Here is a 19,684-nt window from a genome sequence, read left to right as displayed (position 1 = left end):
GTTCCTTTTTCTCTGCAACCTCGCCAGCATTTATCATTCTCGGTCTTTTGGATATTAGTCATTCTAACTGGAGTGAGATGGCATAGAGTCTACATTTTAATATCACCATACAGCAACAATTCTAAGCAGCATCAGTGATGAGCCCCCACATCCTACCACCACCTGCTCTTGGTAAGCCACTATTGTTTTTTACCTCTGTTTCTGCTTCCCCTGGCCCCCAACCTATCAACTGTCCACCAGAGCAAAACTATTTTAGAGATAGAAAAGCTTGTTATCCACAATAGAATAATTTCACGGAAATATATAATACATTTTTGTTTCTTTAAGAGTTCATATATTTCAAAGAAAAGTTCTATACATCTTCAAAGAGGAAATTATTAGCCCACCATCAGTAGGAAAAGATTTACAGCTATTTTCTTAATGTAGTGATAGTTATGCAAAAATCCCCTATTGTTACATCTCTCAGTTTTGTTTTGTTTTTTTAGTCTTCACTTTTGCTTGGCTAAAAATGCACACTCTAGCCATGCAACATAAGTGACTAAGAAGCTACCTGATTAAATAATTTGGCTAAATTAGTACTAGCTGTGATGATGAAGTGTACATACAGTTTTCTTTGACTTTGAAATGGATAGCTCTGAAAAAAGTAACCTGCAGAATAACACAAACTGGCAAGGAAATCATGATGTTACAGGATATAACTAAACATCTCTTGACTTTCCAAGCATGTGTTTTAAATGTCCATAAAATTAAAATCAAGCATTAACCAAAACAATGTTCATCAGAGTGTTCTTCATATTTGTGAAAGTTTATTTTCTAAATCTTAGTTCATCTCGTTTTAGTTTAGATATGATCATGTTCTATGTGAATATATTTTTCTGTAAATAGCAGAATGACTTTATTTTTGTTAGATTTATTCCCATTCAATACTGTAGAGTTGAGCTCTCCACTGATTTGATGAATGCAAAGCACTTGGGTGCTACGACAAGAAGAACCATAAAAAATCCTAGACATGTATCTTCAGTTTTTGAATAAGAAATTGCATGGGGGGGGGACCTTATAATATTGCATGTTCTGGCAAGATGTGCTCCCTGAGGCAACATATTCAATGTAATGCCACCAATTTTATAAAACTAAGGCAAACATATTACAACATCAATGCAATTGCTTCAAGTATTTTTAAGAAAAAAAATCATTATGTGGCTTATTGATAAAGGGACTTACTGATATTCAACTCACCTTTAAAATAAGCAGTTTTAAGAAAGCAATTTTAACCTTTAAAATGAGCTTATGATAGGAAAGTAGCTTTTTTCTTTTTCTTTTTTTTTGCTAAGCCTTTTTACTTCTTTTAAATGGGATATAAACATTTTGTCTATAATTTTGGACAAGTTTTACATTTAGGGTCAAGATTTCAAGTTGGAGTGAACAGACATGTCTGGATTGAAAGACGTATTCTGGAATTATCCTCAAACAAAATTAAAGCACAAAAAAGTAACTTTTATTGACTTTATAAATTTGACTATATATTTTTCTCTCCATGTGTCTGACAATGAGGGCAATTGCTACCAACAATATTATGATGATCAAAGGAGAGAAGACATTGGAACTTTAAACACATTGAGATTATTCAGAAAAATGATGGCTAGCATTTATTGAGGGGGAATTATATGCCATTGAATCCTCAGCCACTCTATGAGATAGAGTAGTCCTATTTCATAGGAATGGAAATGGGTTATGCTAGCAAGAGGTACATTTAGGATCTGAACTGTGCAATTATGCCGGAATGCAAATTCTTGGCCACTACTACGCATTGCCTCAATTAACAGCAACCACTTCTATGAAAACCTGTCAATTTTCACCAAACGTTTACATCTTTTTGAGATTCTTTCCCCAAACTTGCCCACTTAGCGTCTCCCCTGTTACCTTCTCTCATGAGCCCTTTCTGTTAAGACATGAAGAAAACATGAGAGTTCATGCTTCTAATCTGGACCTTGCCTTTTCCTCTAAGTAACTACCAACCCACACATAGGGTTCAGTTGAGATACTTTCTGTCTGAGACAACACAAGAGTGTTTTTTCTTATCTGAGAAAGACTGGTCCATCTGTTTTGTTTGGTGATTGTGGTGTGCGGCATGAAGAAAGAAAGGTCACAAGACGATAAAGTCTGAGAGTGACAGATACTGCGGTTTGTAATACAGTTCACTGAATTATCCCTCTGTGTATGAAGTTATATCTGATCACAGTGTTTTAATTATGGTAGGAGATTTGGGAGGAAAAAGGGTGGAAAGACATGCTTAAAATAGCTGTCTAGTAAATCCATATTTACTTAATGGCTACTTTGTGACCAGCCCTATATAACTATTTTAAAATTGTGTATCTTTGAAAAGACAAGTCATACGTATAGACAATTAAAATGACACCCAGGGAAACTAGCAACTGGGTAGAAGGGTCCTATACAGCTCACTTGAACTGGGTGGATGAGAGTTTGGACTTTCTTCAGAGAAAGAAAATGAGAGTCTGTCAACGTCCAAGTTTTTGATACACTGAATTTTCTGATAAAAGCATAGACCGGGGTTTCATGTTGACGTGAAATTCTAGTAGCTTGGCAGAGACTTAGTGTGCAACAGAATTTTTGATCTATTTTCCCCCTTTATCTGTCAGCCAAAGAGATGTGGAAAACTTCATGGACATTTGTTCCTTAGTAATGCTGGTGGTAGAGGTGGAGTTTCGTGAACACTTGAGAGGTATAGAGAACTGAAGAGCAGACAAACCAAGTTGAAATTTATTATTCTGCCCTCAGATATTTATAATGTGAGCTGTTGGGAATATGAGAATATGTACAGTATTCTACACATCTGTAGAGGTGAATAAACCTATGTCACAAATAATAATAACGCCACCTAAGAAGTATCTTAAATTTCAAAATAGTAGTGATTTGAAATCAATCTGACATTGTCCTTATTAATGATAATTGAAATTGCATAGATTAGGGGTTACTTAATAAACTTCTTTAGTAGATAATTATGTCAAACTTTTAATATCTAAAATTATTTTTAATAAGCAAAGAGAAATAAAATAACTATGGAAATAAATATATAGAATATAACTAAATATAATAACCCCAAGGTCAATAATCCAGAAGATAGAGTCAGTTTTTTATTATTCTATAGTAAAGCTTCTGTATGGATATTGTTCTTATATTTAGAAAAAAAAAAAAATTCACTCTCTCAAGCCATAGAATGTATCTCATGCTCCAGGAAAAACACAGTATTGCTTAATCAAAAAGAAAAAAAAATGTTCTAAAAATTAAATTCTTATTTCTGAGGACATTTGCATAAAAATCGGATCTTGGCTGATTTAGAATGTTTCTGTCTCATCTGCTCACTGTGTCCCTGAATCCATAAACCTGTCTCCTGAAGCTAAACATGGTGTTTTAAGGATTGAGACAATGAATGAAAAGTGATGAGCTAACAACATGGTTTCACAAAACAATCAAGGTTATACTTTCATGTAAATACCTACACCAATAATGACTCCAGTAATGAAAGCCTAGAATATTCAATACTAAGAATTAGGCCTAAAAAGAAGTTTCTTTGAAGGGGATGATGTTAAAGGGTTATAAAAACAATTTCGTTCAGAATTTAAATATGTTCATTCTAAACTCTGCATAATTTCTACCTGAATTCATGAGAAAACAAATAACATTTCTAAAATTTATATAAAATTATAATTTTTTTTGTTTTTATAATTTTCTATTCAATTATTTTTTGTGAGACGAAATAAGAAGAGATAAAATTTTAAAGTGCAATTCTGGAAGTTCTTTCTATGAGTTTAAACGCAGTTTTGACGATTAGCAAAATTACTACATAGTCCACACCGGTTGCCTGTTTTATTTCTTTTCTCTATCCCAATCCTCCAATGCATCCAGTCTTAAGAGAAATGGTTTATAAAATTAATATAGAAGACAATGAATTCAGGAAAACCTCAACTAACTTTATTTGATGGACTAGAGTTATCTAGAGCACCAATTTAATTGTTGCTGTGTGTATTTTACATAATGATTTTTCACCCTTTTTAAAGACCTTCAGCTTTATTTGTCAATTAAGATTCACCATAAGCACACCCCAACAATGAAAAGGTTATGGTGAGAACACCCTTGAATGGATGCCTCCCTAAGCTAGCAACAAAACAATCCACAAATGCCAGTGATAAATGGTGGTATCTTGGTATTTTAAATTAAAAGTGAGGAATCACTGTATTCATTATATTCTTTATTATATGTGATTCATGATAAAAATTACCATTAATTTGTTCCAACTGCTTTTGAAATATACTTATTTTGAATTATAGTGGGGCATCTTTTAAAAAAAAGCCAGCCTTGGTAATTCCACAAATCATCAAATGTACTAATAAATAGGACCTCCAATACACTACTTTGGGTTATTTGATTGATTGCAGGCCAAAGTTATTATTTATTTTATTGCTCTTTTTCAATGTCATCAAAGGGCAAGAAGGAAAGACAGGTGGGCAACACTTCAGCTGAACATCCAGTTTTCACATCTTGGTTCTCAAAGAAAGCTGGGGAAGTTCAGTTGAAGTGTTGCCCACTGTACAAAATGTAGCACCAAGCTACCTTTCTGTGTTTTATCTTCAGCTGAAAATACTCAGTCTTTTATGGTGGGACTGCAGGAAGAGGGAGCAGAAGAAAAAAGTGTTCTGAAAGCTGTTTCCAAAGACACACCTTAACATGGGCTTTTGTGGAGAACATGAAACTGGTTCATAGACAGAGGTTTCACAGATGAAAACTGACAATGCTTATAATATTTGTCTTCTAAACTACCAAAATGAAAAAGGAAGGACAGTTCAGTAATGGTAAGATACAGTAAATGTTCATATACAGATTTTAGAAGTATAAATTATTATAGCCTTTTAGCAATGCCACTTAGAAATAAATAACAAATTGCAAAATACCCATACCATTTAATGTAACATTATTTCTAGGAAGTGGCTAAAGACATGTTTAGTAAGTGCACAAAAAGCTATGCAGCATGGTTTTATGTTGCAGCCTTGTTTATAATAAAAGTGGATATAACTAAAGCATGTATCAATAGGAAATTTTTAAACCAAATTATGCACATCCATAAAATATAAAACTCTTAAAATAAGGTACATATATAAGTAGTGACATGGTAACATATATGCAAAATATATTTAATTAACAAAACATATAATGCAGAATGTTGTGCACAGTGCGATCCCACTGTTATAGAAAATAATGACATGTTAGGGAATAAACAGGTAAGAATTACATCAAATTTCTAACAATGATTATCCCTAGAGTGTGTGATTATGGGGTAACTTTAAACTAACTGCTTTCCATTTTACCTAACTTTTCCTTTTACCATTTTGTATTTTATCTTTATAATATGAAACACAAAATATAAATATTTTAAAATTTGGAAGACATAATGCCTTATTTCCCCAATACCTGAAAATAAACACTAACAAAATAAAATAAAAGCATTCTGTGGTTTCAGAAAAAAAATGTTATTAAGAGTACTAATTATCACCCAGGTGTTAAACAGTTTTCAGAATTTTTTCAGTTGCAAGAGACTACATATTTTGACTGATATCATTCAAAAGAGTCAGTAGCCATATTGAAACTATACATAATTAATTGCCTATGATTTCAATTAGATCTAATTTGAAATGAGTGTGTCATTATATTTATATTGCTATTCAGAAATTTTTATGTAATTAAGTGTCTGCTTTTAATATTTTTAATCATACAATGAATTTATCTGCTTAGAGGTTGAGGTTTTTTAATAGCAAGGGCAGAAAATCCAAAAGTCTTACAATGCCTAAAACAAGCAAAAAAAATATATATATATCTGTAGGAAATCTATCAGGAAAAATTAAAACAACTTGCTGAAATATTTGGAAGAGATGTTTGTAGTCACTTAGTTCTATAGTGATTTTAATATTGCTGTTTCCCATTTCAAACTGCTATGATTTGTTATTTTCACATCAAGAGTTTTTTTTTTTTTTAAAGAAAAAATTATAAAACTCATTTCTTATAATTAAGCCCATCAGGTATTCTATGAAGCAAATATACTGATCAATCCCCATATCTCAAAGTTAAATAAAATTTAAATCATCATAAATATCTACTAATAAAATTATTGTATATTCTGCATGCCAGGACATCTCTTTCCTTCAGGCTACGTAAATTCAACTGGATTTTAAGTGGCAACAATTAGATTGTGTCAACCAAAGTAAATTAACTGCCTAGTTAAGATATGAAACAATGAACTTGAGATGCCTTAAAACAGCAGCCCTGTAGATACAGATCCAAGAAGTCTTGCATATATGCTCTACAGAACAAAAAGAGACTTGAGCATTTAAAGGGAAAGGACCTCATAAAGGAGGGGGTAGTTACAAAAGTTGTTTGTCAAAAGTTGTGATTGGCGTTGGCGTATTTTAAGAGCCCTTGTCTCTAAAGGATTGGTTATAGCTGCAGCTTCTAGGTAAAAATGAGTCTTAGGGTTACAGTAGGTTGTTTCAACAGCAGAGTTTGTAGAAAGTTCTTCTTGGAGCAGGTGCTCTGTGTCCTGAGTGCTTTTTCCTCCTGGGTCCCTCAATTCCAATTTTAGTTTGGGTAGGACAAGAATGACCCAATATGTATAACCAACTTTCACAATGCTGTATATTAGTGATACGAATACCAAAAAGTAAGCAATACAGGTAATAAACTTTATTGTAATTATTATTGAAAAGAGAAAATTATCAACACAAATATTACTCATGAGAGAAAAGGAGGAGCAAGGGGAGAGCAGAAGCGGGGGCCAATGGAGACACGGGGAGAGTTCATTTCCATGAGGCACTTACTCAGGGCCTGGCGTATGATAAGGTGTCAGCAAAGGTTAGCTATTATTATATGCCAATTACACTCTACAGTAAGTTAATAGGCTAGAATAGGCCTTCTGTAAGAATATAAACAATAATTTCAGAGTGAAAAAATGTAAATATCATTAAGGCCATGGAAGAATTGGAAGATGTAGTTGAATATTATTTTACAAGTGAACTTTGGAATATCAGATTCATGTGAACTACAGGAAACTGAAGTTCAGACATATAAAATGATGTGCCTGTCACTACATAGTATGAGGATGTCATGACAGAACTAGATCTCCTCACTATATCTTTAATAAAGATCAGAATTTAAATTTTCTGCCCAATCGCTTATCACAGTACTATAGAGCAAAGATAGATAAATTCACACACGGACACATAATACAATAATTATTATTGCTTATTGATTTAGATTTTGGACTCCACTATCAAAAGGGACAATATATTAATAGCTCTGTATTTTACTTATAGATATGAGGGCTTCAAAGAATTTGTGAAAAAATAGAACTAAAAGGTAATATAATTTTTCCATGAATTTTTGAAATATACTTGTATTACAAATAGTGATGAATAACAGGTAAATGTTAGTTGTAATATATTTTAAGTATATTATATACATTTATTAATATATATTTATATAAACAGAACACATGTAAATAATATTTATTCATGTCTTTTGAAAATAATATGGTCCTGCAGAAATTAAGCCCCGTTAGATTAATTACATAGTGAAATTCAAACTCTATTTCTGCAGGCCCCATTTGCAAATCAAAAATGGGTTCTTATAAAAGTCTCAGGAAGTCAGGATTGTAACACAGTGTATCTCAAAGATTGGGCTTCATTTATTCACCTACTTCTGGCAGCAAAAGGTCATCAGCATTCCTTCCAGGAAAAGCAATGCTATAAATAGGAAGTGTGTAAGCCAAGAAAAAGAATCCTAGGGGTGGTAAGCAACAGAAAAACATGACAGTGTGACATCAAGATCTTCATTGTTCCAGGTAATGTAGATACCCATTTGCTCTGATTAGCCCTGAAGATTTTCAGAACGAGAAGGTGAAAAACCAATAAAGCAACAGATTTATGAGCAACAGATTCTGAAGATGCTTTTAACTGAGAAACTCACATCCAGGTATTACCAGATTTGCACTGCTGACAAAACATTTTGGGTATTCCTTATACACATACACACACTTCACATGCTCACAAAGCAAAAAAAAAAAAATACTGAAAGGAATTTATAATGTTTTATAACTTCACATTAGTATTTCAACCTGCAAAATATAGCCGGATGTATCAAGCATTTTTTTAACTTCATAACGATGGTACTAAAGGATGCCCGTTGTCTTAACTTCTTTCTTTATCAACTATTGTCTGCAATTATTAAGGAGTTTATTTTTACAGGAATAAAATCCATTTTTTATGACAAATTCAACTTTCTATTTTTCCATCTTCTAAAGATAAAAATAAGCAGACATTGGAATGCTAGGAGAGCTGGCAAATATTTTTTCTGCTCAGTCCTTTTTCCTTTAACTTGATTCTGAGTCTAAGTTAGAGGGTAGGTTTCAGGATGCCCTTACATAGCGAAGGTTCCCCATTTAGGATGGTATTGTTTTTTGATTGCTTTGTTTCCTTTTCTAAGAGCACAAGGGGCACATTTCCTGTTGTTCTTTGTTTGCTTGTTTGTTTATGTGAAACTATATTTGTTACTTTGTCCTCCTCATTCCCTCATCTCTTTCTTCAGTGAGGACATTCTATCAATGAATCAGTATTGAAAAACAAAAAAGGCTGATTGGCTGAATCACAATTAGGAAGAGGTTTACACAAGTGATATCGCTGATTGTTATAATTCATCATGAAATTACTAAACACATTCAAATTTGCCTCTCACCATTTTTGTATATTGTAAATACAAGGTAAAGGCAAATAAATTAGAATATGTGGACATTTTATATTGCAATACAATGAATGCTTGCTTTCAATCTCTGGGGGTGCTTGATTAGGTTAGAAAAGGGAACTGGGTTGCAAATAGAAAAACAATTGGAAAGATCTCTCTATTTACTAGGATATAAGATTGCATAATACATTATCAACACAGGATCTGTCTAGACTTTGGAAAATTTCAACAACAGTTACAACTACCATTTTTTTCTGAAATGTATTTTTGCCTGGAAGCCATGGGAACAACTAAATGACAATTCACCATCCATTTCTGCATTATGATTTTGAGAGGTACATTCCTTTAATATTTTGGACTTAGCATAATTTAAATCAAGCCCTCAAGCTTTTCTCCTATTTTAAGAATAATAAAAATGCATGTAAAAAGTCCTGTGGTAAGCAAAAGAAAGCATTCTATAAGAGTGCACATGATGGCTTTATTTACAACTGTTAATTTTTTTTAAAAAACATTTTTTTCTCTTTGTTAAAAAAAATTACAATTTGCCCTCAAAGTAGTAGCTCTTGGCATATAAAACTTTCCTCTTTAGGTCTGAAACAAAAGTGCAATAGGCTTGCCATCAAAATATAATAAAGTGATCATTTCAATTGCTTACTACCTCGTAGTAGCACTTGCTATACATATTAAAAGAAATGCTTAAGCAATGAAACAACTTTAGAAAATGACTTACCCTCCCTTAATATAGTCAAGGAATGAGACTTCTGTTTCTACCAAGAAAGACAGTAAAGTTACCTATGGGAGGGGGAAAAAAAAAAAAAGAATCACTGCTAGTACTAACTACAGCCCCAAGTAAACTTTATTCTGTTAAAGAGAAAATCATATTTCCTAGCATTCTAAAAATCATTAAAGACATTATTCTATATTAAAATCTGCTAGGACTGATTGTTCTTACATTTAAACTTATTGAAAGGAAAGGGATTCAAAAAAAATTAACTAACTCCTTTCTATGACGATTTTACTTCCTTTGAAGAACAGCGTGAAAATTATCTCCAAGGACACTGTGTTACTTCCCATTTTAGATAAAAGAAAAGATGAAAGGGAGATGAAAAATGGATAAAACTAAAAACCAAAATCAGTGAGCTAAGCCGTAGAAGAGGAAATGTGCATTTTTGTCACAGTTCTGTAATAAGGCCATCTAATCATTTAAGTATCTTGCTTTACGGAAATCTTTAAAAAGAAACTTGGAGAAAACTTAGGTTTTTCCTCTTTCAAGAAAAGTTAATCTTATGAAAAAATCTTCCCTACATTTTTTCTCAAAATAGGATGATACTGATTTTTCACAATTTTCATATACTTTCATCTTTGTACACTCCTATATTGACTTAGTATGGCATTCCCACAGAGTTGTCAATTTTAATGCACTATAAAAGAGCACTTTCACATCACAAAAAATAAGTCTTAATAGACAAGTGTAGCCAATAAAAAGTGTAATATTTCTTATTACCACTTAAACTTTTTCATGTCTGCCTGATTCTCTGTACTCTGATTCCATTGAATAAAGAGTTCATAACAGAACTTCGGCTTCCACCTGAGGCTTTAAAACCCCTAGGATAATCTGTAGGAAGCCAAGTCACTACCTCCTATTAGGTATTCTCCATTACAGTCACTCCCATAGAATGTTAATTTTTCTATTATATTCCTTCGTATAAAAATCTCAAGTTAAACATAACATAACTCAGTCCTTTTGTTCATGAATTTGAATCCTTAGTGAATAACATAAAATTTGACTTACTGTTCCAGAATTAGTATATTTTTTCTTCTTTCCTTTCTTTTTGGGATTCACCACCTTAAAAAGCAGATAAAATGATTAAAATGTGTTAGGTTTTATATTGAATTTTTTTAAAAATGTGCCTTCACCTGTTATGCATATATTAATTTACAAATAACTTCAGTATGACTCCTAGACAGTCATTTAACCCAAGAACAGACACTGAGGAAAGGACAGCCTCTTCAGTAGATGGTGCTGGGAAAACTGGATATCCATGTATAGAAGAATGAAACTAGACCTATACCTCTCACCATATACCAAAATCAATTCAAAAGTTTAAGTATAAGACATGAAACTATAAAATCCCTAGAAGAAAACATAGGATAAACACTTCAGGATGTAGGACTGGGCAAAGACTTTATGAATAAGATCCCCAAAGCATAAGCAACAAAAGGAAAAATAAATAAATGGTATTGTATCAAACTAAAAAGCTTCTGCACAGCAAAAGAAACAATCAACAGAGTGAAAAGGCAACCTACAGGATGAGAGAAAATATTTACAAATTATACATCCAAAAAGGGATCAATATCCGAATATACAGGGAACTCAAACAACTTCAAGTAAAAAAACAAATAATCTAATTAAAAAATGGGTAAATGAGCTGAACAGACATTTTCAAAGGAGGACATACAAATGGCTAACAGGTACATGACAAAATTCTCAGCATCACTAATCATCAGGGAAATGCAAATCAAAACCACATTGAGATATTATCTCATCTAGCTAGAGTGGCTATTGTCAAAAAGATTGAGAATAACAAATGCTGGCAAGGATGTAAAGGGAAGGAACTCTTTTATACTGTTGGTGGGACCGTAAATTAGTACAGCCATCATGGGAAACAGTATGGAGGTTTCTCAAACAGCTACAGATAGATCTATCATATGATCCAGCAATCCCACTTCTGCTTATAAACCCAAAGGAATGAAAATCATCATGTCAGCAGGATACCTGCACACCCATATTCATCACAGCTCTATTTACAATAGCCAAAATATGGAACCAACCTAAATGTCCATCAATGGACAACTAGATAAGGAAAATGTGGTATATATACACAATGGAATGCTACTCAGCCATAAAAAAGAATGAAATTCCACCATTTGCAGCAACATGGGTGAGCTTTGAGAAAATTATGTTAAGTGAAATAAGCCAGGCACAGAAAGATAAATGCCACATGTCTTCACTCATAAATGGGAGCTAAGAAAGAAAGAAAGACCACAATAAAACGTTGAACTTTCTGAAGGAGAGAACAAACCTATAGTTACCAGAGGTGGAAAAGGTGGAAGGAAAAAGGGGTTAGGGACACAAAGAATAATTGTAATTTATAATGATGAACATGCTAATAATATTGATTTGATTACCACGTACTTACACAAATACTGATAGTTAACTCTGTACCGCATAAATAAGCATAACCAATTGTGTTTCAATTAAGAAATAAATTAATAAATTTTAAAATATTTTTAAAAATTTGGTCAGTAATGTTCTTCTCAATCACTTCATGTCTTGATTACCCTTAGCCATCTGCATCTTCTTAATATAACAGAGACCTTTAATATCCAAAATCCTAAATAATAATGGTTGCTTTGTAGAGAAATTAGAGGTCACTAAAGTATATTAGAGTGACAAAACTTTTTATTAGATAAAATATGTTAACATAGCAAATCATACCGTGTGTGAATATTTAAGGGATCTATTGACCTAACTACCACTTTATAATGATACAAATTTCTACCAGATACCCATGGTACATAATAATTGGTAAAAGTCTGGTTTGTGAATGTAAGATTGAATTTTTGACTACTTGTTCCATGAGAAAGTATTATTGCACTTCTGTATTACAAAAGACACTGGCAGATAAAGGGAATATAATGATGAGTAAAGCCTGTCGATCTAACAGGATAAATAAAATATGTAAGTCCCTTAAGAGAGAATCCTGCAGCTCAATCCAAAATACGGAGAAAGCATTTGATAGGGAAAGAAAGATCAAATAATTTAGGAATAAGTATTATTTGAACTAGAATTTATTAATTTAAACTAGGGCTCCAATAAAAAGAAATCAATAAATACAGCATTCTAGAAAGAGAAAAAAGTAATCGACCCAGGTTGGCTGGAGCAGAGAGAACACACAAAGGGATAAAAAGTAAATCTGAAAAAAGTAAGCTGAAGGCTTGCTCAAGAGATCCCTCATTTAAGGCTAGGGAGTTTGGGTGTTATTCAGTTGATATTTAAATGGCAGAACAGTATAATTGTTCTACAGGATAGAGTGGCAGGGAGAAAAATAAGAAGCAACAAATAGGGTCCTATTTTAAATCATCAGTGCAAGAAGTAATAAAGCATTAAATAAGGCAGCAGGATTGAAAATGGCTAAGAAGAAAAACTCAGAAAATAGAATAAACTGAATTCAGCAGGTGCAGGTAGAAAACAAAAACAGGAATTGACTCATCTATTCACTCATTCCGTGTATTAATTTAATCACTTATTTCAGAAAACTCTGGCTCAGCACATTCTATAGGAGAACATGTAATAGTCAAGATGTAGGGCATTATCAGCAAGATGACACATTTTTTAGATTAAGTAAATGGTGAAATGGTTATTCCATTAAATATGGAGAAGGTTGGGGAAGAAAGGTGAGATTTGATTTTGAGGCTTGAGGAATCCCTCAATTTCTCAAAATTATTTGAGTAACATAGTACTGAACAATATATAGGATATTGGGGAATAAAATGAATTCAATCAAAAGTTAAAGAATAAGAAGTTCAGTGGTATATTTACCTTAAAAATTTGTATCTCTGCATTTGCTATATAAAATCACCCATCTAGCATTACGGCTTTTGTTTAGAAGAGAAGGTTTTTCCTCAATTTTAGGAGTGAATTTTCAGTAAAATTTCATAAGTACCTTACAGTTCATATTAATCTTTTTGGCTTCCAGCACATCATAATTTACTATTGCCACAGAGGAATTATCTCAGACTATTTGATTTTATGATTAAATTGCATAAAGATTTGTTATTTAAGCACATAGGACAGTTTTAACCACCAGTAAAGCATCTGATATAATAATAATAATGAAATTATATAATATATGAATATAATATCATTTATAAAGCTAAATAATAGATTTAGAATGATGGAGTAAAGATCTCTGAAAATTTGGTTCTCCATAAAGGCAATGAGAACACTACCAAAAGCTGTCAAAATCAAATTTTCTCTTGAATCTGAAAATTTATCAATGACCTGCAACAATCTCAAGGATCATTCATTCAAAAAAAAAAAAAAAAAAGGGTGAATCTCACAGTGGTATTTTAACTTTCCTTATCCAATCCAATATTCCCACACCTGTAGTAGTATTGAATACCAACAGCTTTGCAACCACAGTAATTGAGGAAACCAGTGGTCTAAAAGCCACTGAAGAGGACAAAATGGGTATGGAGTTCATTCACAAGTATCCTTTCCCAGAGAATTGTCATTAATTGACTTGTTTGGAAACTCCCTGGAAAAGTCCCATTCTCGAGGCTTGGGCTTTTCTTTGAACTTGACTCAGAGGTTACTCAGTGGGAAAAGCCATATCTCCAGAGCTCTTGTTAAAAACAATCAGTGGCAATTGTTTAACAGCATATCTGCTGGAGGATAACACAAGTTGGGGTGAGTAAGAGGCTAACCCAAAAAACTGAAAAGGACGATCTGAGGAATGAGATCTCTATAGAGGGCTTTAAAAAGCTCTGGTGTATTGCTGGAAATCTAGAAGACCATGCACTTATGAAGGGCTGTGTGCATGCCCAGGAAAGATGTGAGGAAGACTTCATCCCTCATCACTGGCTCACCTAAAGTCTCTGCTCAAACAGCAAGTGAAAGCTAAGGCAGAGTTTTACAGTATTGGGGCATAGAAGGAGTGTACCAAGGTACACAAATCTCTGATAAATCATCTGCTGTTCACTAAGCTAAACAAGCAAAGCCTTCAGTGGCCGACACAACAACAAAACAGGTTTTATAGAATTAGTAGATAAAAGTCACTAAACAAACAGCAGGAAACACAAACCCTGGGTAGGGTTGCTACATCATATAATTTATAATTTATAGCATTCAACAACAACAACAAAAACACACAAAAAAGAATCAGGAAATTACGGCCCATGCAATGGGAAAAGCAGTCAATAGAAACTGTCCCTGGGAACTTGCAGGTAGAGGATTTATTAGACACAATCTTTAGATCGGCTATTACAGATATGTTCAAAGAACTAGAGGAAAACATGCCTAAAGAATTGCAGTATGAAATAATGTCTCACCAAATAGAAAATATCAACAAACAGATCAAAATTATAACAAAGGCCTGAAAACAAATTCTCAATCTGAAAAGCATAACTGAAATGAAAAATTCATTTAGAGGGGTTCAACACAACTTTTGAGCTGGCAGAAAAAACAATCAGTAATCTTGAAGATTAGTCAATTGAGATTTTCCAGGTTGAGGGACAAAAAAAAAGAAAAAGGAAAGAAGTAAAATAAACAGAGCCTAAGAGACCTGTGGGATACCATGAAGCATAACAACATATGTAACATATGCATAATAGCAGCACCCAAAAGAGAGAAGACAGAGAAAGGGACAGAAAGAAGATTTAAAGAAATAATAACTGAAAATTTCCTTGGCTGCCTTGACAAAACTGAATTCCTTGCATAAGTGCAGAAAATAAAGTTTTCAATGTGTTCGACCAAGGGCCTTTTACTGAAATCCTAAAACCACTTGTACATCATACATAATGGTCTCTCAGATTTTTAGACTGATTTCCTCTATTGATAATATGTATAATAAAAAAAATTTATATTTGAAGTTATGGTACAAATACTCTTGCAGGGTGTTTGATAAGGAATAATAACTATTAAGCTTCTTTGTCATTTCATCAGATATGGCACCCGTCTTCTTACTAAGCAAGCTTTGTGGGACAAGAGACAGTAGGGATTGACTGAAACCAAAGATCAGAAAATATTATAAAAGCTAAGGAAACTCAAAGTGGTTGATATCTGGAGGGCTATGTAGAGACTAGCAGTAGATGACCCCTAAGTACAAGGAGAACTCGTATGCATGTGTAGTTTTTCCTCAGCCTTGAGCTTAGGCAGGGAAAACAGACATCTACATAATTACAACTGTCTTATATTACTTTTGTTGCCTGTTCACAGCCTTATTACTGTTTTTTTGAAAGACCCAGATAGTAGAGACTGATCTATTACTTCATCTCTGACTGAGAAGCTTTCTTGGGCTGAGTTTGGCCCCTCTGTAATAATTTCATAGTTTGCTGAGTGTGCCACTATATACGGAACATATCAAGCTACACTAAATATATTTTGTATGTTTGGCTCTTCCATTAGACACTGAAATTTTTATTCATCTCTGTATCCCCAGGGCCTGACAAAGAGCACAGAATATAGATCTACTTAATAAATATTTTATTATAAATGAATGAATGAGCGAATGAATGGAATACAACTCCTTTAGCCCACTAAGAAGGTGGTAGGAGATTCCTGCACTCTTAACTTAAGAGAGGACAATTTTAGTGTCAACCTGGCAGAGAAGAGTTACCATTATTCATTAAATGCTGAAATATTCTTTTGCTATACACATATATTAAATTTAAAAATTATAGAGAATGTATAGATAACATAGCTCAAGAATTAACAGTGCTAAAACATACCATATGCTGAACATATGTCTATTGATTAACAGGCAAGATGGTTTAAGGCAAAAATAACAGCAGTGTGGTTATTTTTAATAATTTGGATTTCTTTAATGATCACATATTGCCTTGTCATTTCCTTCAGTCCCCACCTAAGCAACACTGAAGATGCTCAGTCATACAATGTAGACCACAGCTCATTTTATAGCACCATGTTGACACAACTAAAATGCATATTTCCTGGGCCGAGCCTGTGGCGCACTTGGGAGAGTGCGGCGCTGGGAGCGCAGCGATGCTCCCACCGCAGGTTCGGATCCTATATAGGAATGGCTGGTGCACTCACTGGCTGAGTGCCAGTCATGAAAAAGACAAAAAAAATAAAAATAAAAATAAAAAAATAAAATAAAATAAAATGCATATTTTCCTTTTTTTTTTTTTCATTAGGAAGGGGTTGGGGAGGAGGTTAGTAGGAAGGCAAAACATAAAAGCTGAAGCTTAAGGAAAAATCAAGTTGTATCCATATTAAACTTTTTTAAAATGAGAAAAAGTTTTATAGGCAAGAGTTAAAAATCTCTCAACAGGTTTAAAAGACCATGCACTTAAAAATAATTAATATCATTTAATATAAAAACAAGTATGGTCAATAAATTTAAAGATTCTTATATACGTTGGTACTTAGGTAACCTTTGGCAATTGTCCTTTGCAAAATCCATACTTTTAAAGCATAAATTTACTTATTCCAGAGGAAAACAGTGGTAAAATAAAATGCCTCTTACCTCATATACGTTGAATTGTGATTGCCCTCTAGAAAGTTCCCTGTAGCTTGTTGTAAATTCTCCAATGAAATCATGACTAAAATTAGGGGATAAAAAGTATGTAGTGTCAGTTTTCATCATTTGTCAATTATACTTTAGTGAGTTTTAGAAAAGTATAGTTTAATTATTGACAAAATGCTTGATATTATTATAAACATAACTTGATATTTTAATAAGATAATTATGCTGATACATAATTTCATTGTTCTTTAACCTAAAATTATGTATATTCGATAATTGTTTTATTAATATTCAAATATATAATTTATCCTGAAAACATTAATATTTCACACAGGTCTATTAGCTTTAATAACTCACATCTAGAAACATTACATAATCTATGTTATCCAAATGATTAGTTATTTATTAGTATGAAAATTGTAGAAACTGAGAAATGTATTATCCATGTCAATAATTAAAAATATAATATACAAAAATCATCAAACTTTCCAATGTCCAAGTTGTCCCACGATACTATTTTTGAAAGTATCCATTATCCATGTTAGCGTGTTAGCATGGATAATAGTTACCAAACCTTTTTCTCAATAATAATAGTTAATAAGTAATTTGCTAATACCCACATGGTAATTCTGAATTTCTTCACCTTAGAGCAATCATCACTGCTTCCTCAGATACCTTCTCAGTTTAAGTTACAGGGGTAAAGACTGAGTATACATTCATTAGGTCTCACTATAAAACCTTACCAATGTGATTACTGAGATTGACTTATAGAACTACAAAAAACATGTTAAGCGTTCAGCAGTTTAAAGGGGACTTGTATTCTACTCCTCTGAGTTAATTTAATTGCCAACACTGAGTTGAGCACACACTGCTGAGAAATAAATGCAAAATGTATTTCTCATTTGGTGCAATGGTGAAATGCAGTGTTTCAGAGGAAGAAGATACAGATTGTAGGAGCTAAAGTAGTATGAAAACATAAGGGATGTCACAGCAGCTACTTGTATCATAGAATTTAAGCTTGGCCCATTTGTTTTTCAAATGCAAGCTGTTCACTGACATAAAAATGGATATGCCCCCAAACCCCCATCTGGTTTAATGTTCAGCTACGAATCACTTAAAATCCATGAATTTTCCATGGACCTGATGACCAATAACAAGCGACAAACAAGTTGTGTTTAAACAGCCAAAATAATGATTTCTAAAGACGAGGTTGGGAAGAAAAAAAAAGAAACTAGCTGCCACTAGTTTTAGTAGAGAGATTATGCAGTAAGAAATGTTTTTAAAAAAATTATTTGAGATATACCTCATTTAAATACACAGCCTCGCCTTTCTCTCTTATCTAAAAGATCTTGTATGTACATCACAGTATTTTATATGGGGCATTCCTCTTTATACCAGTATCACATTGACCTCTTCTAGATTTAACTTTTAGAAGCAGATTTAGACACATGAAAATGGTAAAAAAAAAAAAAAAAGATTGAAGACTATGATATACTGTATTTGTATTTGTGTTATGAACGCAAACCCTTAGAACTCACTCTTTCAAGTTACACAGGGAAAATTACAAAGCAGTATTTTAGTGTTACACAGTACTTTAGCGTTAGTACAGTTCTTATGAAATTTGTCACATGGGTTTCATCAGGATAAATGAAGTGTCTTTGACCTTCGGAAGTGCAAGTTCATACCCATGTCATCTTTCACTTCAACCTTGAGACTCCAAGTTATGGAGATTCTGCTTATAATCCACCCTCCTCCATTGCTATGCAAGTTTCAGTTATCTAAGTAATAACCACTGAGATAAAAGGTTCTATGAGAATACCTCCAACACAGCTCTTTGATATTGATAGGTGTGGGCAAGCCTCGTGTAGCCAGGACTGAACACAGCAGTGGTCAAAACCTAACATAGAGGTCGTAAAAATGCCTGAGTCATTTAAGCCCTTGTAGTTTTCTGATTGTGCTCAACTGTTTAGTTAATTATTTAAATCCAATGTTCAGCTCTTAATTAACACTAAATTCCTTCCACTCAACACTTACCAAAAGCTTGGAAGACAGAAGCGATATTTACTGGTCTCAGGTAGATGAGTTAATCAAGTCTCAAGGACATGTAACACATCCAACTGGATAAAGCCAGTCTGACAGAGGGGCAAATCAGGACCCCACTGTACCGGTCAGGTTTACCAAACTGCACATCGACTGGTCCATGTCTATGTCACTGTGGAACTTTCTAAGAAGCAGTTCTTTGATATTTGGTTTTGTTTTTTTACTGTTTATTTTGTCGCTCTCTGCAGAACTGAGTAAAGAACAAGAGGGTACAACTTCTTTGGTCTCAGTGCCAGGAATCTGTGCTTTTGTCCTGCTGACTTGTGTTTCCTATTCTGAAAGGACCCTTTTTCTCATTAAATGTAGAGACTTTTCACCTCTGCATTAGTCATTAGAGAGCTTAGAGCCAAATTTGTAGCCCATCTCTCGCAAGATATGTCTTCATAATGTGCTTTCCTCTGCAGACTTTTCGGATTTCTCACCCCTATCACCTCTTTGCTTCAATTTCCTGACACAGGTTAGCTTACAAACATGTAATGTGCATCTCTATAAGTTGCCTTGGATCCTTTTCA

The 19,684-nt window shown here is 33.3% G+C and overlaps 1 protein-coding gene across 1 annotated transcript in view; it reads right to left on the bottom strand.

The window, feature by feature from the left end:
- Positions 1 to 19,684, bottom strand: part of CPNE8 (copine 8) — a 207,026-nt gene that overhangs the window by 44,510 nt on the left and 142,832 nt on the right. The window contains exons 11-13 of the mRNA XM_063074742.1: positions 17,073 to 17,148; positions 10,595 to 10,648; positions 9,533 to 9,594 (exon numbers count right to left, since the gene is read on the bottom strand). Of these exons, the coding sequence (XP_062930812.1) occupies positions 9,533 to 9,594; positions 10,595 to 10,648; positions 17,073 to 17,148 (192 nt within the window). The remainder of the gene's footprint in view (positions 1 to 9,532; positions 9,595 to 10,594; positions 10,649 to 17,072; positions 17,149 to 19,684) is intronic.

This window comes from Cynocephalus volans, chromosome 12, assembly GCF_027409185.1.
Source record: "Cynocephalus volans isolate mCynVol1 chromosome 12, mCynVol1.pri, whole genome shotgun sequence".
Taxonomy (NCBI): Eukaryota; Metazoa; Chordata; class Mammalia; order Dermoptera; family Cynocephalidae; genus Cynocephalus; species Cynocephalus volans.
The sequence above is the reverse complement of the archived record's forward strand: the minus strand, read 5'-3'. Positions and strand labels throughout refer to the sequence as shown.